Genomic DNA, 22083 nt, shown 5'->3' with positions numbered 1-22083 from the left:
TAAAAAATAAACGATACAGAAAATTTGAAGCATCGGTTATTGGTCATTGGGGGTAACATGCAGAGTATAGGGGCATGTTGGTGTTTTGGGGCTGGGCAGCACACATAGTGTATACACACTGCAATGTCCCCAATGAGGGGTGGGTAACCGGTGGGCGGGATCAGGAAACAGTCGATAAGCGGTGAGGGTCTGTCACCCATACAGGAAGTAGAGACAGTCATGGGTATAAGTAAGTGGGCTGGGTAATGGGGATGGGGTGACCCTCACGTGGTGGGATTCAGTTAGGTTTGGTGGGTTCAGGGCTCAGGGGATAAAGTCCAGCAGGGGGTGCGTGTGGGTGCACAAGGTCTCTACTATATTCTTGTGGAGGCCTCAGGCAAATTGCCTCACTTGCCCCCCTTGGCGGCCCTGGCTGGGTGCTGGACTCCTGGGTTCTCTCCCAGCTCGGGGAGGGCCTGGGGGCCGGACTCCTGGGTTCTTGCTCGGGGAGGGACTGGGTGCCGGACTCCTGGGTTCTCTCCCGGCTCGGGGAGGGGAGGGAGGTCTAGTGGTTAGAGAGGGGTCGAGCGCTTCAAGGGGGCGGGTTAAGACTCCTCTTTCCCTTCTTCCATTGTTGTTGTGTGTCCTGGGCCGGGAGGGCCCTGCTCCCTGTTCTCCTACCCAGATCCTTGTGCCCATCATTGTGGCCTCTAGGTGCCCCCCGCTGGGGCTGCACAGCGGGACCCGGCCTAGTGTCCAGCCCCTCATGACGTGAGGATTGTGCCCCAACCAGGTCCGTCCTCCTCCCAGACGGCCATGAGGGGTGGGCGCCCAGCCCCAGTGGGGTGAGCCGGGCAGATGCCCCTCCACACACCCGGGGGCGGGGGAGCCGAGGGTGCCAGAGCTGGCAGGGAGTGGGCAGAGGGCCTGGGGGGGATGCTGTGAGTGGCTCCGCATGGCCCCCACCAGCTCCTCACGCAGAGCCAGGGCTGGGGCCTGGCTTCGGGCCGTGCTAGGACCCAGGCTCTGGGGCTGCTGCGGGCGCTGACGGGCCTGGGAGCGGCTGCCACAGGATGACAGGAGGCGCATGCAGGGCTCTGAATCCGGGGGGCCGGTGTGTTGCCGGTGTCGGCAGACCGGCAGCTCCATGTGACCGCACGGTGCCCGGAGCTGCCACGGACAGGTCGTCTGCGTGCCTGGGGTCGCTCGGGGCCAGGGGGGAAGACCTCAGCATCGGGGGCTGCTGGGCAGGTTATCCCATCGCTGCCTCCTGCGGGGCTCCAGCCACCTTGCCCCGGAGCACTGAGGCCGGGGGCTGTCGGAGACGGGATGCCGGGGTAGATGGGCCCCTAGGCTGGCAATTCCCGTGCTCCTCAGGGGAGCGGGTGCCTCGTGCCCCAGGATTCCCCGCTCTGCTCGGGGCGTTCTTGACCATGCTCTTAACGACCCCGGCCTGTAATTAAGCTGCACGGCGCAGGCTGCTATTAACTGCCTGGGAGCCTCACAGCAACTTCCCTGTCAATCAGCCGCCCCCAGCCTGGGTTCCTCCCCCTGAATAAATTGGCTCCTTGTTTTTAAGAGTTGCCTGGCAGCCCCTTGACAGCTCCCCACCCCCAGCACCTCTTCCCTCACAGCAGCATGGGCTGCGACAGCTCCTGGCAGGGATGTAATTCCCTAATTATCTGCCTTCTCTGCAGCTCCGTTCCCAGGCTCTGTCCCAGCCACGGGGAGGTAACTGACTTCGGGCCAGTGCTCTGCCCTTTTGGCCACAACCCAGGCTGCTCCCTTCCCCACAGCGAGGGACCCTGCCGAGGCCGGGGGGTGGCGGCTGCTCCTCGTTCACTATTCCCGGGCACGGTGGGACCAGAGTCCAAGGGGTCAGTGGAAGCCGGCCCCTCGTGCCGAGTGGTCTGTGTCCTCCCCTCTCTTGGTGCAAGGGGGTGACTCCCACCCCCGCTAACAGGGGAAAGGGAAGGCCCCACTTCGCCAGTGCCTGGTGTGCTTGTTCACACTCGTGCAAAGCAGGCGTGAGACATAGAGGCAGCATGTCCTACACCCTCCGCACGCTGGTGCACAAGGCTCAGGTGACAGGAAACAAGGTCCCTTCTTTTTAACCACCTGTCACGGAGTATTGGGGGACTCGGGGCCCTGCACCCCCGGCTTCCTGCGATTCACCATGACTCTCAGCCAGCCAGTAAAGCAGAAGGTTTATTTGGATGACAGGGATACCGTCCAAGACAGGTCTTGCAGGCACAGACAACAGGGCCCTCCTCAGTTAGGTCCAGCTTGGGGTCCCAGGGCATCCCAGCCCACCCCCCTTTGGGGGGTCAGAGCCATCTCTGCCTTCCAGCCATCTCTCCAGCCTCCTTCCAGCCTGCTTCCAGCACTCTGCCTTCAGCGACCCCTCCCACAGCCTTTGTTCAGTTTCCCGGGCCCCAGAGTCACCTGACCTCCAACCCCCTCCTGGGTTCTCATGTTACACACTCAGGTATGTTCCCTTGGGCCGACTCCCATCCCCCGATGCAGACCATCCTAGTCACACTCCCCTGTCAGCATTCCCACACCCCAGCAAGAACAGTCCCAGTTCGTCACATCTCTCCCCCCTTCGAGACCGAACTGAGCAGGGTCACTTTAGCCAGTGACCCGGGGAAGTTCGAACCTACCCCCGTTCCCATGGATGCCCCCGCATCCCTCCAGTTCCTTGGTGGGAGTCACACCAGGCCCCTTCCGTTCCACGCCCCCCCTTAGGTCGGGGGTGCTTGATGGCACTCGCAGTTCGCATGTGGGAAGGTTTATGCGGCCTGTGCCCTTTTCCCACCCCCATACCTCTGGGGGTCCAACTGGGCTGTGGTCTTCTCCCAGCGCTCCAGTCTGGAGGTCTGTGCTTTGGGCTCTCTTGGTTTAGAGCCGCCCTTTTAACCTTGGCCACCCTCTGGAAAGGATCCTTTATGCTGGGCAAGGGTCCTAAAGCTGTTTTCCCCTTGTCCCAGGCCTTCCTCCCCCTCTGACAGGGGTCACAGGATCCACAGTACTGTCGGACAGTAACAAAGACCCCAGGCCAGTAAAAGCTCCGTAGCAGCCTCTGCTGGGTACGCCAGGTTCCCTGGTGCCCTGAGAGGGGAATGTCATGGGCCCGGCACAGCAGCTGGCGGCGATACTTCTGGGGTACCACCAGCTGCCTCCTGATCCCCCCTGACTCCATTTTCCCTGGGGGAGCCCATTCTCGGTACAGAAACCCCTTCTCCCACAGGAACCTTTTCCGGCCACCTCGTCCCATGGTCTGTACCGCATTGAGGTCGGCCAGGTCCCTTATCTTCCGCAAGGAGGGATCTCTCTGCAACTCGGCCTGGAACTCAGCAGCTGGGACAGGGATGGCCACCTGCTCTTTCTCGCCCGCTGGGTCTGAAGCTGCAGCCTCCCTGAGCCGTGTCCCTGGGCGTTCCCTCCCCACCAGGTTAGGGTCCTGCGCCTCAGGCAAGGCACCCCCCCCAAGGCCAGGGCGCAGGGCCCCTCGCCGGCTCTGACTGCGGGTCACAACCAGTGCCTTTTGGGGGTTGCCTGGCCAGTTCTCCAGGTCCCCCCCCATCAATACCTCAGTGGGCAAATACGGGTGTACCCCCACATCCTTGGGGCCCTCCTTGGCCCCCCACTTCAGGTGTACCCTTGCCACGGGCACTTTGACTGGTGTTCCGCCCACCCCCGTTAGGGTCAGGTAGGAGTTGGGCACCACCTGATCTGGGGCCACCACCTCGGGCCGGGCCAGCGTCACCTCTGCGCCCGTATCCCAGTATCCATTGACCTTCCTCCCATCCACCTCCAGGGGAACAAGGTACTCTCTCCGGAGGGACAGCCCCGCGCCCACCGTATAAACCAAAAACCCTGAGTCTGGGGCATCCAGCCCCCTAGAGGAGCTGGCCTGGGGCCCTTCTCTCTCTTGAGCAGTTGATAAGCTGCCAGCCCCTCTTGCGTGAGAAGCCTGCCCCTCGTCCGTCTGGGCCTCTACCAAGTTAACCCTATGCGGGTTCGGTCTGCTCAGTCTGTCCTTGAGCTTGGGGCACTGGGCCCGAACGTGGCCTCTTCGGCCGCAGTAATAGCAGCTCATGTCCTGTGGGTCCCCTCGAGCCGGTCGGTTGTCCCTGACGCTGGGCATTCCCCGTGGGAGGGGATTCCCCATATTCCCCCTTTGGGAGGTCCCAGGGTGACTCTCTCTCTGCATCGCGGCGGGCCTGTTCCTTTGGGGCTCCTCCCTGCCACCCCCTGACCGGCTCTTTACAAACTCATCGGCCAGCTGCCCGGCGTGTCGCGGGTTCTCTGGCTTTCTGTCCACCAACCACAGCCTCAGGTCGGATGGGCACCGCTCATACAGTTGCTCCAGTACCAGCAGTTTAATCAGGTCCTCCTTCGTCTGGGCCCCACCAGCCCACTTGCTGGCGTATCTTTCCATGCGGACGGCTAGTTGCAGATATGAGATCTCAGGGGTTTTATCTTGACTCCGGAACCTTTCCCGGTACATCTCAGGAGTCAGCCCAAACTCACGTAGCAGGGCCCTTTTGAATACTTCGTAGTCCCCTTTCTCTGCCTCTCCCAGTTGGCGGTACAATGCCACGGCTTTGGGGTCCAGTAAGGGGGTAAGGACCCGGAGTCTGTCCGCGGGATCAACCCGGTGCAGCTCGCAGGCCGTCTCAAAGGCCTCCAGGAAGTCATCCATGTCCTCCCCCTCCTTGTATGGGGCCATGATGCACTTATCAAAGCTCCGTGCAGTCCTGGGTCCCCCCTCACTCACCGCAGCCGGGGGTTCGCTGCCCTTCAATCTCGCCAGTTCCAGGTCATGCTGACGCTGTCTCTCATTCTCCTCCCGTTCCTGCTGACGCTGTCTCTCTTCACGCTGATGCTGTCTCTCTTCATGCTGTCTCTGTTGTTCACGATCCTCCAGCTCCCTCAGTTTTAGCTCTTTCTCCCATTCCAGCCAATTCCGCTCCACGGATGCCGAACGCCGCCGGGAGGATCCTCTGCTGGCCGGCGAGCTTCGCCGGGAGGGTCCCCTGCTGGCCGGGGGGGTCACGGCGCCCTCGGTATTTGCTGGGCTCCTCCCCACCCTTCCCTTAGGCATAGGAAGGAGGGGTCTCGGGAAGCCCTCAGCAGCCGGCTGACCACTCCCAGCTGGGACAGACACTGGGGCCTGCGCTGCATTTGCCAGGCTGCTTCCCTGAGGCACAGGGATCAGTTCATTCGCGCGATCTTCCGCCTCCAGCTGGGCAATGAGCTGTGCTTTGGTGAGCCTCCCAATGCGCAGCCGCCTCTGCTTGCACAGCTCCACCAGGTCGCTCTTAAGCCGCTTGGCATACATCTTCCTGCTGGCCACTCACCGGCCTGTGTGCTCACAGCTCCCCACAGTTCCCAGGGGGACCCCTAGTGTGCCAGCCCTTCTCGAGGTCACCGCCTCTCTGCCAGGGTCGAGCTGCAGACTCCTCCGCCCCTGGGACCACTCGCTGCGATCCCCCCGGGGGACCCTGTTACTGCAAAAGTCCTTCTCGCTGGTCACACACTCCCAGGGGTAATAACCGTCTCTCTCCCACTCTTCAGCCGGCCTGGTCCCCGTCAATCCCCCTTCGTTTTACTGCTCCCCAGTCACTTACTGCAGGAAGCGCCGTCCACGGGGTGCAGTAGATCCCACCGCTGCCACCAGTTGTCACGGAGTATTGGGGGACTCAGGGCCCTTCACCCCCGGCTTCCTGCGATTCACCATGACTCTCAGCCAGCCAGTAAAGCAGAAGGTTTATTTGGATGACAGGGATACCGTCCAAGACAGGTCTTGCAGGCACAGACAACAGGGCCCTCCTCAGTTAGGTCCAGCTTGGGGTCCCAGGGCATGCCAGCCCACCCCCCTTTGGGGGGTCAGAGCCATCTCTGCCTCCCAGCCATCTCTCCAGCCTCCTTCCAGCCTGCTTCCAGCACTCTGCCTTCAGCGACCCCTCCCACAGCCTTTGTTCAGTTTCCCCGGCCCCAGAGTCACCTGACCTCCAATCCCCTCCTGGGTTCTCATGTTACAAGCTCAGGTATGTTCCCTTGGGCCGACTCCCATCCCCCGATGCAGACCATCCTAGTCACACTCCCCTGTCAGCATTCCCACACCCCAGCAAGAACAGTCCCAGTTCGTCACACCACCACATTGTTTTCAGGGGTGTATTAGAGCCAGGCCAGCCCCCCCGCCCAAGTCCCTGTGGCCAGGGGCCCTGCCAACCGAGCCCCATTCCCTGTAGGATTCGCATCCCCACAGGTTCTGATACCCTCTGGGGGGGCAAGGATCACCCGGCGGCTTTTGGGCTGCGAGGAGGGACGAAGGAACTTTCCCCAACCAGCCTCTCTTGCCCCAAGCCCAAAGAGCGAACCCTGGTCAATGCGCGGATTTGGTTTGGCCCAAGAAGCGGAAATGGCTGGTTTTATGCCAGGCCCGGCTGCCTGGAGCCAGGGGAGCTGCGGGGGGGGCTGATTCCCTAAATCCTGGCCTGCATCGCGGGGCTGCCAACCCCTCTTTGCACCATCAGCATATCAGCAGTACGAGTCTTTGGGGCACAGACTCTGTTCATAGAATATCTAGAATATCAGGGTTGGAAGGGACCTCAGGAGGTCATCTAGTCCCACCGCCTGCTCAAAGCAGGACCAACCCCAACTAAATCACCCCAGCCAGGGCTTTGTCAAGCCTGACCTTAAAAACCTCTAAGGAAGGAGATTCCACCACCTCCCTAGGTAACGCATTCCAGTGCTTCACCACCCTCCTAGTGAAATAGTTTTTCCTAATATCCAACCTAAACCTCCCCCACTGCAACTTGAGACCATTGCTCCTTGTTCTGTCATCTGTGCCACCACTGAGAACAGCCGAGCTCCATCCTCTTTGGAACCCCCTTCAGGTAGTTGAAAGCTGTTATCAAATCCCCCCTCATTCTTCTCTTCTGCAGACTAAACAATCCCAGTTCCCTCAGCCTCTCCTCATAAGTCATGTGCTCCAGACCCCCAATCATTTTTGTTGCCCTCCACTGGACTCTTTCCAATTTTTCCACATCCCTCTTGTAGTGTGGGGCCCAAAACTGGACACAGTACTCCAGAGTTGGCCTCACCAGTGCTGAATAGAGGGGAATGATCACATCCCTCGATCTGCTGGCAATGCTCCTATTTATACAGCCCAAAATGCCGTTAGCCTTCTTGGCAACAAGGGCACACTGTTGACTCATATCCAGCTTCTCGTCCACTGTGACCCCTAGGTCCTTTTCTGCAGAAATGCTACCTAGCCATTCGGTCCCTAGTCTGTAACAGTGCATGGGATTCTTCTGTCCTAAGTGCAGGACTCTGCACTTGTCCTTGTTGAACCTCATCAGGTTTCTTTTGGCTCAATCCTCTAATTTGTCTAGGTCCCTCTGTATCCTATCCCTACTCTCCAGCGTATCTACCACTCCTCCCAGTTTAGTGTCATCTGCAAACTTGCTGAGAGTGCAATCCACACCATCCTCCAGATCATTAATGAAGAGATTGAACCAAACCGGCTCTAGGACCGACCCTTGGGGCACTCCACTTGAAACCGGCTGCCAACTAGACATGGAGCCATTGATCACTACCTGTTGAGCCTGACGATCTAGCCAGTTTTCTATCCACCTTATAGTCCATTCATCCAGCCCATACTTCTTTAACTTGCCGGCAAGAATACTGTGGGAGACCGTCTCAAAAGCTTTGCTAAAGTCAAGGAATAACACATCCACTGCTTTCCCCTCATCCACAGAGCCAGTAATCTCCTCATAGAAGGCAATTAGGTTAGTCAGGCATGACTTGCCCTTGGTGAATCCATGCTGACTGTTCCTGATCACTTTCCTCTCCTCTAAGTGCTTCAGAATTGATTCCTTGGGGACCTGCTCCATGATTTTTCCAGGGACTGAGGTGAGGCTGACTGGCCTGTAGTTCCCCGGATCCTCCTCCTTCCCTTTCTTAATGATGGGCACTACATTAGCCTTTTTCCAGTCATCCGGGACCTCCCCCGATTTCCAGGAGTTTTCAAAGATAATGGCCAACGGCTCCGCAGTCACATCCGCCAACTCCTTTAGCACCCAGCGTGGGCAAGAGAGCCAGGGAGCGGCACTGGGGCCTGGGGCGACTGCTGGCTGCTCCCAGCTGCAACGGGCAGCGCCTGAGGGGCGGGAGCGAACCGTGCCCAGGGCTGAGGCCTGGACTGAGCCACGCGTGGGGGGTCCTGGGCGACCTCTGAACTCTTACTGCAGGAATAGTAGCCACGGGTCACACATGAACACGTACACATGCATGGATGTACACGTACACATGCATGGACTCGCACATGTACACACGCATGGACGCACGCACATGCATGGACGCATGCACACAGGGTACACACACACACAGACACACACACTCACACCACAATTCTGTCTAGGGTCCTCGCTGGTTTCTCCTCTGCCGTTCCTGGCTCTCCCGCTGTGGCCGGGCAGAGGTTGTTGGTTTTCACGCAGATCCCCTGGCTGGACTGCTTGCAGCTCTGAGCGGCCGCGGGGGGGGCTGTCTGGGGAGGGGGCTCCTGGCCCCTGGCTCCATTTCCATTTCTGCACCCCTCGTTTACCAGACAGTTAATTATACAGCAAATGAGCCTGGACGTGGGCTGGGCTAGAAGCAGCTCGGGGCAGCCCTGGGACGAGCCGCCGGCTGCAGGAATATCCTGAACCCTGGAACTCGCAGAGAATCCGCCCACCCCACACGCAACCCCCACTGCCCCCCGTCCCCCGCAGTCCTGGCTCCAGCACCACCCTAGCCACTGCAACACTCCCCTCCCCGAGCCAGGGACAGAACCCAGGAGTCCTGGCTCCCAGCCACCCTCCCCTGCTCTAACCACTCGACCCCACTCCCCTCCCCGAGCCAGGGACAGAACCCAGGAGTCCTGGCTCCCAGACGCCCTCCCCGGCTCTAACCATTCGACCCCACTCCCCTCCCCAAGCCAGGGAGAGAACCCAGGAGTCCTGGCTCCCAGCCGCCCTCCCCGGCTCTAACCACTCGACCCCACTCCCTTCCTAGAGCCAGGGAGAGAACCCAGGAGTCCTGGCTCCCAGCCGCCCTCCCCGGCTCTAATCACTCGACCCCACTCCCCTCCCCGAGCCAGGGAGAGAACCCAGGAGTCCTGGCTCCCAGCCGCCCTCCCCGGCTCTAAGCACTAGACCCAGCGACAGCAGATGGGCGAGGGTGGAACAGTAAAAAGGACCAAAGACTAGTTTCCTCTGCAGCTCTGAGCTTCGGGGGGGGGGGGGACTTACACCCCCCAACACAAAGGAAGGGGCTTGCTGGGTGCCTTGGCCCAGGGATCAAGGGCTCCGCACAAGAGCCGTGGGGCTTTGCCAGGTTAGCCCTGACTCGCACACGGAGCCGGCTAATGACAGATGCTCTTGTTGCCTTTTGGAACAGAGGGTGGCGGAGGTGTGGCAGGGGTTGTGGGGGGGATGTGATGGGGGGGGATTTTCTTGTTTTTTTTCCTTGTTTTTCCAATGGTTTGCATGCCGAGGGGATGGGACTCAGTGTCCCTGGGTGTTACAGGTTTAACGAGGTGAGAGGAGAGGGAGTTCATTGGGACACAGGACCGGAGAGGGAACTTGGGACCCCAGCCGATGGCTGGGAGGATGGACACCCCAGCAACCGGTGACCTGGTGACCCAGAGGTCCAGCTCAGGAGACGCAGCCGGTTCTGGCCAGTGGGAGGACAATGGGCTGCAGAGTGAGGACCCAGTGACCTAACCAGCCGGTTCCAGCCAGAGGACAGAAGCGAGGAGGGGAGGCCCCAGTTTACGACCCTGTTTACCTGGAGAGAAGACAATGGACGGAGGCGGGGCCTGGGGCTGGTGATCTCAGATGCCCAGCTGGAAGCAGGGGGGCTTGGGGCTGGAGAGGGGGAGCAGGCAGAGCCCACCTGGATGCAGGGGAGACTGGGATGTGCTGGGCTGAGGGAGGCCAGGCCTGAGGCCCTGAGAGTTTCCTCTGCTGGGTTCAGACGCTCAATAAACCCTCCTGTTTTACGTTGGCTGAGAGTCACTCTGGGCTAGAGAACAGGCAGGGGGGTTGGGGGCATTATTCCCTTCGGGGGTGGAGGCCCTGGGGGCCCAGAGAGAGGGGACTCCCTGAGGGGACCCATGGCAGAGACAGACATGCTAAGGCTCAGAGAGGTGCGGTTCCAGGAGGTGGAGGGATCTGACCCCGGGAGAGAGGGGTCCCCCGAGAAGGGCTTGTGACGTTGTGCAGTCTATATGGTTTTATAAAAACTTGATAATAAGTCAATATAATGTAACTGAGATAGTTTTAGAGAAAATACGGTAATAAGTGAATGTAAGTAACTGGGATATGCCTCATGCAAAAGGTCTCTTGTAAGGTATCATTACAAAGCTTATAATCTACTGAGTATGATCATCTGATTTGTATAAATGTACCACTCTTGTATCTAAAACTAGAAATATAAAATGTAACTCTGAGGGCCTATTGTAATTGTGTAAAGTGTGGACCATTAATGATGGTTTGAAATCTTGATGACTCCCATTGTCTGCAGATGGCTGTATTTACCTGTGAGTCTTCCTGTATATGTGTGTGCTGGCAAGTGAGTAATGAAGTCTTGCAGTGACATGTGATCATGTCACCTGAACTGGAATCCATCTTTAACCTGGTGCTTTTTCAGTGAGGGGGGGTGGAAACCCAGAGAGACAAAGAGTTCCCGCCTTATGCAAAAGATATATAAAGGGGGGAAGAGAACAGGGAGGGAGAGAACCCATCATGAAGAATCCCCTAGCTACCACCTGAGCTGCAACAAGAGCTGTACCAGGGGAAAGAATTGTGCCCAGGCCTGGAAGGTGTCCAGTCTGAGAAAAACTTACTGAAACATCTCTGAGGGTGAGATTATCTGTATTTAGTTTGATTAGGCATAGATTTGCGCATTTTATTTTATTTTGCTTGGTGACTTACTTTGTTCTGTCTGTTACTACTTTGAACCACTTAAATCCTACTGTTTGTATTTAATAAAATCACTTTTTATTTAGTAATTTACTCAGAGTCTGTATTAATACCTGGGGGAGCAAACAACTGTGCATATCTCTCTATCAGTGTTATAGAGGGCGAACAATTTATGAGTTTGCCCTGCATAAGCTTTATGCAGGGTAAAATGGATTTATCTGGGTTTAGACCCCATTGGGAGTTGGGCATCTGAGTGCTAAAAACAAGCGCGCTACTGCGAGCTGTTTTCAGGTAAACTTGCAGCTTTGGGACAAGTGATTCAGACCCTGGGTCTGTGTCTGGAGCCAGACGGGAGTGTCTGGCTCAGCAAGACAGGGTGCTGGAGTCCTGAGCTGGCAGGGAAAACAGAAGCAGGGGTAGTCTTTGCACATCGGGTGGCAGCTCCCAAGGGGGTTTCTGTGATCCAACCCGTCACAGGGCTGTCTCACCGAAGGGGGCTCCCCCCATGGACCACATGGGGCCAGGAGTGGGCAGGACCTGAGAGTCCGTGACAGGGCTCGAGTTGGTTCTGTGCTGGACTGATGGGAAGGAACCACTAGATCTCGACCCTGGCCCTGGGTGCTACCGTCTCCGCCTGGCACAAGGGTTACACGGGCGATTTCCTGGGGGGTTGGAGTCACCAGGGACCAGCTGCCCGCACCTGGCGGGGTCTCTGCCCCTCTGCCCTGCTAGACCCAGCTCCGCGGTCTGTTGTTCACCTCGCCCCACAGTCGCCAGCCTGCCATGGGGCAGAACTGCTGCCTGTGGGGCTGGGATGGAGGAGTAAGGCCCCACGCTGCAGCCTCCAGCTTCTCGCAGCAAATTCAAACCCGCGGGGGCTCAGCTGCAGGGGGGCGGCCGGGGCCAGAGCCGCAGCAGGTGTGAACAGCCCCGTGGCTCGGCATGGCCCTTGCTGCTGTGCCGGAGAAATGTACCCCTCAGAGCGTGACCCTTCGGACCAGGGGCCGTCCCCCCCCCCCACTGCCCCACAGATGCAGTCCGGCTCCCCCCCATGCTGCCCCATGGACGTGCCCCCCCCCACTGCCCCACAGACGCAGGCCGTTCCCCCACCACTGCCCCATGGATGCAGGCCGTGTCTCCCACCCGCGCTGCCCCACGGATGTGGGTCATTCCCTGAGCCTCCAGGGAGACCTCCTGCCCTATGGAGCCCCTGTCCACACAGATCTTGGCCTGGGACACCCCCCCAACCTGGTCACTCCGGGAGCAGCGACTGATGGCATCGCTCCCCCCCACAGCCCCTCGGCACAGGCGTGGAGGTGGGGCAGGCTGGCACTGAGCCGCGGGAGGGTGACGCGCTATCAGCAGGTCGGGCAATTAGCGTTAATTACAGCGTGTCGCCTCTGTCTGTCAAACGCTGCCTGACCCCAGCGTGGGGGGGGCAGCTCTGGGGGGGGGGACCAGACAGCACCAGGCCCTTCTGGGAGGGGGGGGGCTCAGGTTCATGGCTCACAGACTCCAGTGTCTCCGTCCAGCCCCCCATGGAGCCACCCGATCCCAGAGGCTGATGGGAAAGTTTTGCCCCATCCCTGGGCCGGGCCCATCCCTGCACCAGGGCGAATCCGGGCGTCAGCTGCCAGCAATGAACCACTTCTGTTAGAGTGCCAGGGCTGCAGGTCGGGAGTGAGGGGCACCGGCAGGGCTGTGGGGGGCAGGGCTGGTCTGGCAGGGGCTGCAGGTCGGGAGTGAGGGGCACCGGCAGGGCTGGGGGGGCAGGGCTGGTCTGGCAGGGGCTGCAGGTCGGGAGTGAGGGGCACCGGCAGGGCTGGGGGGAGCCCAGGGCTGGTCTGGCAGGGGCTGCAGGTCGGGAGTGAGGGGCACCGGCAGGGCTGGGGGGGGGGGGCAGGGCTGGTCTGGCAGGGGCTGCAGGTCGGGAGTGAGGGGCACCGGCAGGGCTGGGGTGGGGGAGGGCTGGACTGGCAGGGGCTGCGGGTTGGGAGTGAGGGGCGCCCGCAGGGCTGGGGGGCAGGGCTGGGCTAGCAGGGGCTGCGGGTCGGGAGTGAGGGGCACCGGTAGAGCTGGGGGGGGGCAGGGCTGGGCTAGCAGGGGCTGCGGGTCGGGAGTGAGGGGCACCGGCAGGGCTGGGGGGCAGGGCTGGGCTAGCAGGGGCTGTGGGTCGGGAGTGAGGGGCACCGGTAGGGCTGGGGGGCAGGGCTGGGCTAGCAGGGGCTGCAGGTCGGGAGTGAGGGGCACCGGCAGGGCTGTGGGGGGGAGGGCTGGACTGGCAGGGGCTGCAGGTCGGGAGTGAGGGGCACCGGCAGAGCTGGGGGGCAGGGCTTGGCTAGCAGGGGCTGCGGGTCACGAGTGAGGGGCACCGGCAGGGCTGGGGGGTAGGGCTGGGCTAGCAGGGGCTGCGGGTCGGGAGTGAGGGGCGCCGGCAGGGCTGGGCTAGCAGGGGCTGCGGGTCGGGAGTGAGGGGCACCGGCAGAGCTGGGGGGGCAGGGCTGGGCTAGCAGGGGCTGCGGGTCGGGAGTGAGGGGCACCGGCAGGGCTGGGGGGGGGGGCAGGGCTGGGCTAACAGGGGCTGCGGGTCGGGAGTGAGGGGCACCGGTAGGGCTGGGGGGCAGGGCTGGGCTAGCAGGGGCTGCAGGTCGGGAGTGAGGGGCGCCGGCAGGGCTGGGCTAGCAGGGGCTGCGGGTCAGGAGTGAGGGGCACCGGCAGGGCTGGGGGGGGGGGCAGGGCTGGGCTAACAGGGGCTGCGGGTCGGGAGTGAGGGGCACCGGCAGGGCTGGGGGGGGACCAGGGCCAGGGTAGCAGGGGCTGCGGGTCGGGAGTGAGGGGCACCGGCAGGGCTGGGGGGCAGGGCTGGGCTAGCAGGGGCTGCGGGTCGGGAGTGAGGGGCACCGGTAGGGCTGGGGGGCAGGGCTGGGCTAGCAGGGGCTGCAGGTCGGGAGTGAGGGGCACCGGCAGGGCTGTGGGGGGGAGGGCTGGACTGGCAGGGGCTGCAGGTCGGGAGTGAGGGGCACCGGCAGAGCTGGGGGGGGCAGGGCTGGGCTAGCAGGGGGCTGCGGGTCGGGAGTGAGGGGCACCGGCAGGGCTGGGGGGGGACCAGGGCCAGGGTAGCAGGGGCTGCGGGTCGGGAGTGAGGGGCACTGGTAGAGCTGGGGGGGGACCAGGGCCGGGATAGCAGGGGGCTATGGGTTGGGAGGGGCACCGGCAGGGACAGCCACAGGCCTCTCTGTTCAGCAGGCCAGCAACGGTTGCCATAGCGACAAGAGCTGCTGGTCCCCGTTGCCATGGGCGATGAGAGGAGCTCCCTGCATCCCAGGGCAGCAGGGCCCGGCAGGGGGAGGGGGAGGTCACCCCCCCCACACACAGAGGAAGTCAGGAAGGGGGGCTGGCGGCCAGCGCGTGCGGGGGGGGGGGGGCTGGTGTCCATTGCCCCCCCCAGTATCAGGCCAAGAAGTTCCCACCTGTGTGCACCCCCCATTGCCCCACAGGCCTCCACCCATCATGGAGAAATCCCTCCAGCCTCCCGCCATTCACAAGCACAGGGCACTGAGTGAGTTCCGGGGAGACGTGGGGGGGCAGGAGGTTCAGGGGCTCAGAAGTGTGGGGCAGCAGTGGGGGGTTCCTGGGGCTCACAAGTGTGGGGCAAACCTGGGGCACAGGGGCTCAGTAGTGTGGGGCAGGCCTGGGGCAGCGGTAGGGGGTTCCGGGGGCTCCGAGGTGTGGGGCAGGCCTGGGGCACAGGGGCTCAGAGGTGTGGGGCAGGCCTGGGGCGCAGGGGCAGAGAGAGAGGCGCTGCGGTTTCATACAGGTTGGTTTATCGTACAGTATCTGCGCTGGCACCGCATGGCTGAGATGCAGCGACGTGGCCAAGAACAGACGTGGGGGCCCAGCGAGGGGGGGGCAAGGTCTGGGTCTCTCACCCCCCAGTGCTGCCCTCAGGCTCTACCCCGAGGGATCTTGTGCAGGGGTTGCCGGATCCTTGCCCCCATTACGCACCCCACTGCCCAGCCATGGCTCCGGGGCTCCAGCTTCACCCTCGTTCCGAGGGACCGGGGGGGGGGGGCAAAGGGGGTGTCCGGAGCCCCACCCTGAGCTACAGGCGTCTCCACGGGGGTGTCAACTCTCGGCCCCTCCCAGCCCCGGATGGACAGACCCTCCTGGGCTGCCCAGGCCTCTCCCTGCTGGGGGGCCCCTGCGCTGGTCTGTTCAGTGGGACAGGGCCTGGATCCCCCAATCGGGCCCCTCGCCTGGGCATCATCGAGTCCCTGGGGGGGCTGTTTTGCCCCCAGGGCCCGTCCCGCCCGGCTGGGCATTGTGTGTGGGGGGGCTGCTCGGCCTAGAGACGTGTCCAGTGCGTTGCTAACAGAGGCTCCGGGGGGGTATCATAGCACCATGGGGGGTCAGTCCGTGCCCTGCTCCCCCTTCAGGCCACAGAGAGGTGCCCGCCCGCCTGCCCCACAGCACCGGCCCTAATAGGGCTGGACGTCCCGCGGGGTCCCTGGGCTCGGGCTGGGGGCTGGTGGGGCCAGCGGCAGGGTCCTGAGTGCGCCCTGGAGACAGTAAGGAGGGGGTGCCCGTGGAGGGGCAGTGTGGCCCTGGGAGCTGCCCCCCCCGGCAGTCCGGAGCAGGTCCCCAGAGATCTCTGCCTGGTGGGGGGCAGCCTGGCCCCGGGAGCGTCCTTTGGGGGCTCCGTCCGGCGCCCTCAGCCCATGAAGCAGACGGGTCCCAGCTCGAAGCCAAATTTCTGGTTGGCGGCTCCGAAGTCCGGCACGGCCACGTCGGCCAGGGGCAGCGGCTCCGGGCGGGACGATCTCACCTCCAGCACCGTGCGCGCCTGGCCCTGGCGCAGCTGCGGAGACACGGCCAGCGTCAGGGCTGGGGAGGGGCCAGCAGCCCGGGGGAGGAGCCAGCAGCCCGGGGGAGGGGCAGATAGGGGGAGGAGCCAGCAGCCCAGGGGAGGGGCCAGCAGCCCAGGGGGTGGGGCAGCCTTGCCCGGGGGGAGGGGCCAGCAGCCCATCTCTGGGGGGGGCCCAGGGGGCCCAGGCTGGAGCAGCTCCCCCAAGGGAACAGCATGGCCAGGTGCCCGGCCCGGTCACTAGGTCCCGATCCCAGGGCTGTGGGGCAGGAGCAGTGGGAGCAGGTGTGGCTGGGCTGTGGGGCAGGTAGGGGGTGGGAGATGTGGGGCAGGGGCAGCAGGGAGCGGGGCCGGCTCACCTGGCAGCCGTCGTGCAGGGCGCGGATGGGGGCCGCGGGGTGGTCGTGCCCCAGCTCCTGGCCGTCGGCCCCCCGGAAGCGCAGGGCCTGGGCGTAGCTGGCGGCCCCGGCGTGGAACCAGGCGGCCGAGTCCTGGCAGCTGAGCGTGAAGTTCTGGCGGGCGCCGGCACTCAGCAGCCGCAGGAAGGTCAGTTGGGTCACGCCCAGCGGGTTCCCGTCCGCGTCCACGTAGGAGAACTGGGGGGGCAGAACCGGGCACACGGCCTTAGCCAGGGACCCCCCAGTTCCCCCGCAGCTCCCCCCACCCCGACCCTCCAACCCCCCTAGTGCCCTGCGACCCCCGGAACCCCACCCGATACGCCAGGCCCAGCCCCCCGGCCCCGGCCCCGGCCTACCTTCCTGCCCCTCCTGAAGCTGCTGAACCAGCTCCCCGGCTTCTCCTTGCTCCAGGCAGCCAGTCGCACCTGGGGGCGAGAGGGGACAGAGCTCTGCCGGTGCCCCTCACTCCCGACCCGCAGCCCCTGCTAGCCCAGCCCTGCCCCCCCAGCTCTGCCAGTGCCCCTCACTTCCGACCTGCAGCCCCAGCCAGCCCAGCCCAGCCCAGTCCAGCCCCTGCCCCTGCCCCCCACTCTGCCGGTGCCCCTCACTCCTGCCCCATAGCCCCTGCCAGCCCAGCCCAGCCCCGCTCCCCCACTCTGCCGGTGCCTCTCACTCCCAACCCGCAGCCCCCTGCTAGCCCAGCCGTGCCTGCCCCAGCTCTGCTGGTGGCCCTCACTCCTGACCCGCAGCCCCTGTGTGACGAGACAAAGTGGGACTGTTCTTAATGTTTTCTCTGTGTGAGTGCCTCAGTTTCCCCTATGCAGTTCTTAAGACTCTAGGTGGTGGGATAAGGGTGTATGGTTGGTGCAGAGCAAAGGGCCAGGGTACATAAATGCCCGACACTCTGTCTCCTAGCAACTGATGGCCTGGGCCCCTCCTCGGCAAAGGTGCCAACTGAAGGTGTTAAGTATCAGGGGGTAGCCCTGTTAGTCTGTATCTGCAAAAACAACAAGGAGTCTGGTGGCACCTTAAAGACTAACAGATTTATTTGGGCATAAGCTTTCGTGAGTAAAAACCTCACTTCTTCGGATGAAGGTGTTGGAGACAAAGAGATCAGGTGACCTCCTGGCCCGGAAAGGGACAAAGCCCAGAGGAGGGGCTGGAGGGGAAGTCAGTTTGGAGCTAACTGGGGACAAGGAGTGAAGTGCAGACATGGGTGTCTGGCTCACTGCCCCCCAAAATGGACCCGGCAGAGGGGTCCGGTTCTCTGGACCTACAAGCTCTGTTTTAGACCGTGTTCCTGTCATCTAATAAACCTCTGTTTTACTGACTGGCCGAGAGTCACGTCTGACTGCGAAGTGGGGGTGCAGGACCCTCTGGCTTCCCCAGGACCCTGCCAGAGCGGACTCGCTGTGGGAAGTGCACGGAGGGGCATATGCTGAATGCTCCAAGGTCAGACCCAGGAGGTGAAGCCGTGTGAGCGTCTTGCCCTGAAGACAGTCTGCTCCGAGGGAGAGGAGGCTCCCCGGAGTCCTGACTGGCTTTGTGGGGAGCAGTTCCAGAGCATCGTCCGGGGGACTCCGTAAAAACCCTGATTGCCCAGCGCTGGGCTTCCCCCGAGCTCCGCCGGTCCCCCTCACTCCCAACCCGCAACCCCTGCTAGCCCAGCCCTGCCCCCCCACTCACACTCTGGAATCTCTTGTCTGGGAACAGGCAGGTCTCGCCGCCCGCTGTGAAGTTGCAGAAAACCTTGAAGGCGTCTCGGGCGCAGCCCTGGTTGGGGTCGATCCAGTACTCGCCTGGGGGAGGGGAGAGGTTGGGGGGCAGCCACAGGGGCCTTCCCCAGGCTGGTCCCTCTGAACGCCCGGCCTGCCCCCCCCCGACGGGCACCCCCGTCTCACCCTCTGGTGTGGGCATGGCACAGATGTGCCCACAGACCCCCCATTCCCCAGCACCCGCGCCAGACAGCAGGATCTTGGGCCCCCTCCCCGGACTCCGGGGTCCCCGCGCCCCCAGGGTCCCGCGGGGGCTCACCGTCGGGGAAGTGGGGGTGACACAGCTGCAGCTCCTTGCAGACGTGGGCTGGGCTCTCGGGGGTTCCCAGGGGGCGTCTCAGCTGCTCGACCTCAGTGCGCAGGGAGCTGAGCGAGGCGAACACCTCCTCCAGCCCCTCGGGCACGGAGTCGGGGGGCCCCGCCTGGTCCCCCTGCTCCCCCTCCGCCTCCCGGCGCCTCTTCCGGACCCCCTCCACGGGCAGCGGCTCCCGCAGCTCCGCCGGGCGGCCCTGGGCCGAGACGCGGGTGTGAGGGGCCCAGGCAGCACCCCGGGGGCCACTGGGATGGGACCCCAGCCAGGGAGCATTGCCCCCAACTCCACCCCCATGCCCTGGCTTTGGGGCCTCTGCCCCCTGCTGCCCCTCAGCCCCCGCTGCCCCCAGTGGCCCCCCCAGCCCCACTGGCCCCTCCGCTGCCCCCCCAGCCCCTGCTTCCCCCCAGCCCCCACTGGCCCCCCTGCTTCTCCCCCAGCGGCCCCCTTGCTGCCCCTGCTGCCCCTCCAGCCACTGCTGCCCCCTGCGTCCCCTCCAGCCCCCGCTGCCCCCCCCAGCCCTCGCTTCTCCCTGCTGCGTCCCAGCCCTCTGCTGCCCCCCAGCACTCACCGGTGGCCCTGGTTGTCCAGGGGGTCCTGTGTCTCCTCTGGGGCCCAGGGCTCCCTGCAGAGGAAGGGTCAGAGCCCAGCCAGAAACTCCTGCCGCCCCTCCCCTCCCCCACAGCCTCCCCATTGCCCCCTACAGCCCCTCCCCTCCCCCACACCCTCCCTATTGCCCCCGCTACCCCCTCCCCTCCCCCACAGCCTCCCCATCACCCCCTGCGGCCCCTCCCCTCCCCTCCCCCACAGCCTCCCCATCGCCCCCTGCAGCAGGACCTGCACCAGCAGCCCCCAGGGACCGACAGACCCTGGCCATGGAAGAGATCACGTGGGTCGGGAGCCAGGACTCTTGGGTTCCCCCCAGCTCTGTGGGGAAGCGGGTCTGGTTTCCTGGCTGTGGTCTGGGGGCTGCCCCCCCTACCTCCCCACCCTTCCTGGAGCCCCAATCCCTGCCCTGGGCACTCACCGGCGACCCCTTGGAGCCCTTCTGGCCCAGCGGCCCCTATGGAGAGAATGGGGGGGTGAGCGATGGGGGGGTGCTGGCGGGTCCTGGAGCCAGGACAGGGGTGGGGGCCATTCTCCAGGGGTCTCTGGGTGGCGCTGTGGGTCTCCAGCCCAGCTCCCACCCCATCCCTTTGACAGAGGGGGCGGGCGAGGGGCCCCAGGGCGTGGAGGGGGCGGCTGAGGGGCCCAGCAGCCGTGTGATACTCACCGCGAGCCCAGGGGATCCAGGAGGGCCCGGGGGGCCAATGGGGCCGGCCAAGCCCTGCGGGACAAGGAACATGTCAGCTCCGCTCCCCCCGACCAGACGCTGACCGACGGCCAAGGGGGACCCCACTGCTGACGGTGCAGACCCAGATGTGTGTCCCCAGCACTGGGAGATGTGGGGGGCACATGCAGCCTCCCCATCCTGCCTGAGCCCCCCACCCTCCATGCAGCCCCCCCATCTCACACGCAGCCTCCCCATCCTGCCTGAGCCCCCCACCTCACATGCAGCCCCCCATCCTGCCTGAGCCCCCCCACCTCACACGGAGCCCCACATACTCACAGGGTCTCCTTTGGGCCCTGGGACCCCCTGGTTGCCAGGCAGCCCCTGGTCGCCCTTCTCCCCCATCTCCCCTGGGGGGCCGATGAGTCCGATGAGCCCTGCGTGACCCTGGGGGGGCAGAGGGTTTAGCTGAGGGGGGGGCATCTGTGCCATGGAGCTGGGGGGGTCTGTCCTGCGGGACTCCACTCTGGGCAGTGGTGTAAACATGGGGTGCCGAAGTGGGAATGTTCTTAATGTTTTCTCGGAACATGGTGTGTGCCTCAGTTTCCCCATGTACTGCTGGGGGGATTCGGGTGTGTGACCCTGCAGAGACCCCCAGAGGGCAGGTGTAAGTACCCTCGGCACAGGCAGTGGGGGCCAGACTGTAACCTAGCAACTGACACCCCCCCCCAAGGTGTTGGGACCAAAGAGACTAGGGGAGGGCGGTTATGGGGGTGGGGGTCAGAGGCCAGGCAGCTGGAGGCTGGTCAGTCTCCTGGTTTGGTACTGGGGGGGCAGGAGTCTGGATCCCTCCCCCCGAACTGGACGTTTTGCTGAGTCCCGGCTCCCTGGGCTGCCGAGCTCTGTACCCGCCTGTGCCCCACGCCGGGTCCTGCCGTGGGGGGCTCATGGGGTGACCGAACGCTCCGAGCCATTCCCGAGTGCAGGGGCAATACATTAAAACAAATGAACGACCCCAGCTGGGTGCGCCCCCCGCAGCGACAAGGACCCAGGAGTCCGGCTGCACCCCCTGTCCCGGGGCTGGACGCTGGGTTAAGGCCCCCAGCGAGGGCAGCGCTGGCTGTGATGGGGCCTGGCGCAGGCCAGCTGTGGGGCTGGCAGCAACGGCCGCAGCACGGGCCCCATGTGGGGGGAGCTCACAACTGGGGGCAAATCCCAAAAGCAGGGGGGGCAACAAGCCGAGGGGGGGCTCTGAGTAGGGGGGGCCATTCCTGGGCCTGCAGGGGACTGGGGGGAGGGGCCATGCCAGGCAGCAAGAGGACGGGGAGGGGGAATGGCTAAGCAGTGGGGGGGAGGCACAGGCCCCCCCATGGGGCCCCACTCACCTTGTCACCCTTGTAGCCGGGGTCTCCCTTGAGGCCGGGCAAACCTGTGGGACCCTGTGAGAGATGAGAGGCCATTACCCTCAGTGCCCCAGCCCTGCCCCCCAGCCCTGCCCCCGGAGCTCACTCACCATGGGGCCCGGCGGCCCTGCCTGCCCCGGGGCCCCCAGCAGGCCATGCTCCCCCTGGGGAGGAAACACAGAGTTATGAGACGTGGCTCCCCCAAACCGAGACCCCCCAGCCACAGGGCGAGTCCCTGACCCCCCGCCAGCTCCAGACGGGGTCACCCCACAGACCAAGTGCCCCCCAATTCTCTCATCCGGCCCTCCTGCCCTGCCCCCTCTGCTCACGCAACCCAGCCCCCTGCCACCTCCCCAGCTGCCCCCCGCCCCCTCACTCACCGGCCCTGCCCCCTGTGCTCACCCCCCCAGCCCCCTGCCAGTCTCCCAGCTGCCCCCCGCCCCCTCACTCACCGGCCCTGCCCCCTCTGCTCACCCCCACCCCCTCAGCTGCCCACCGCCTCCTCACTCACCGGTCCCACCCCCCGCCCCCATTGCGCCCCACCAGGCTGGCACTCACGGCTGCACCGGGGATCCCACGCAGACCTTCTGAGCCAGGCCGGCCGGGGGGGCCCTGCACCCCCACGGGGCCCATCTTCCCAGGAGGCCCCTCGGTGCCCGGCTCGCCCTGGGCAGGGGGAGAAGGGGTCGCGTCAGAGCCCGGGCCCCAGGCAGGGATCCCCGTCTCGCCAGCTCCCGGGTGTGGGGGGGATCGAGTTGGGGGGGTCTCAGCCCAGCCCTGGGGGCAGGTCTCCCGAGCACACAGACCCCCAGACCCCCCGCCCCCCCCGGGTCCCTGGCTGCCAGCTCAGCACAGATGGGGGCTGACCCAGCCCCGGGGGGGGGGGGGGGAAGGCCTGGCAGCGCCCGCGACGAAGCACCAGAAGTGCCAGGGGAGTCCCCTTACCTTGGCGCCCTTCTCGCCCGGCCGACCCTCGCGCCCAGCTGGCCCCACCGCACCCTGCACAGAGAGAGGGCGAGTGAGTCACCCGCACCCCGACCCCACTGGGCCTCTCCCCCAGACCCCAACCCCACTGGGCCCCTCCCCCAATCCTTCCTCCCTTACTCCA

At 64.2% G+C, this 22083-nt stretch overlaps 2 protein-coding genes across 7 annotated transcripts in view; one reads left to right on the top strand and one right to left on the bottom strand.

The window, feature by feature from the left end:
• The first annotated feature begins 13724 nt into the window (after positions 1–13724).
• LOC128828331 (collagen alpha-1(III) chain-like) lies at positions 13725–15327 on the top strand. The gene is made up of 2 exons (XM_054012908.1): positions 13725–14681; positions 14716–15327. Exons 1-2 carry the CDS (start codon positions 14256–14258, stop codon positions 15325–15327), a joined length of 1038 nt encoding a protein of 345 aa, XP_053868883.1. The 5' UTR covers positions 13725–14255.
• Positions 14763–22083, bottom strand: part of COL5A3 (collagen type V alpha 3 chain) — a 51198-nt gene continuing 43877 nt past the window's right edge. For all 6 annotated transcript variants that reach the window (XM_054012901.1, XM_054012904.1, XM_054012902.1 and 3 more), the window contains 13 exons: positions 21921–21974; positions 21534–21641; positions 21086–21139; positions 20958–21011; positions 19912–20019; positions 19576–19629; positions 19330–19365; positions 18874–18927; positions 18252–18501; positions 17904–18016; positions 16574–16642; positions 16179–16415; positions 14763–15813 (listed from right to left, as the gene is read on the bottom strand). In XM_054012901.1, the coding sequence (XP_053868876.1) occupies positions 15667–15813; positions 16179–16415; positions 16574–16642; positions 17904–18016; positions 18252–18501; positions 18874–18927; positions 19330–19365; positions 19576–19629; positions 19912–20019; positions 20958–21011; positions 21086–21139; positions 21534–21641; positions 21921–21974 (1338 nt within the window). In that variant the 3' untranslated portion in view covers positions 14763–15666. The remainder of the gene's footprint in view (positions 15814–16178; positions 16416–16573; positions 16643–17903; positions 18017–18251; positions 18502–18873; positions 18928–19329; positions 19366–19575; positions 19630–19911; positions 20020–20957; positions 21012–21085; positions 21140–21533; positions 21642–21920; positions 21975–22083) is intronic.

Source organism: Malaclemys terrapin, chromosome 23 (genome assembly GCF_027887155.1).
Source record: "Malaclemys terrapin pileata isolate rMalTer1 chromosome 23, rMalTer1.hap1, whole genome shotgun sequence".
Lineage (NCBI taxonomy): Eukaryota > Metazoa > Chordata > Testudines > Emydidae > Malaclemys > Malaclemys terrapin.
This window is presented reverse-complemented; position numbering and strand designations above follow the sequence as displayed.

What these genes read in the sequence shown, in the direction of transcription:
- LOC128828331 (XM_054012908.1), top strand. Translation starts at nt 14,256, where the DNA reads ATGAGAGGAGCTCCCTGCATCCCAGGGCAGCAGGGCCCGGCAGGGGGA. An exon ending in GGGGTTCCGGGGGCTCCGAG is followed by an intron (nt 14,682 to 14,715) that starts GTGTGGGGCAGG and finishes AGGGGCTCAGAG; the next exon opens with GTGTGGGGCAGGCCTGGGGC.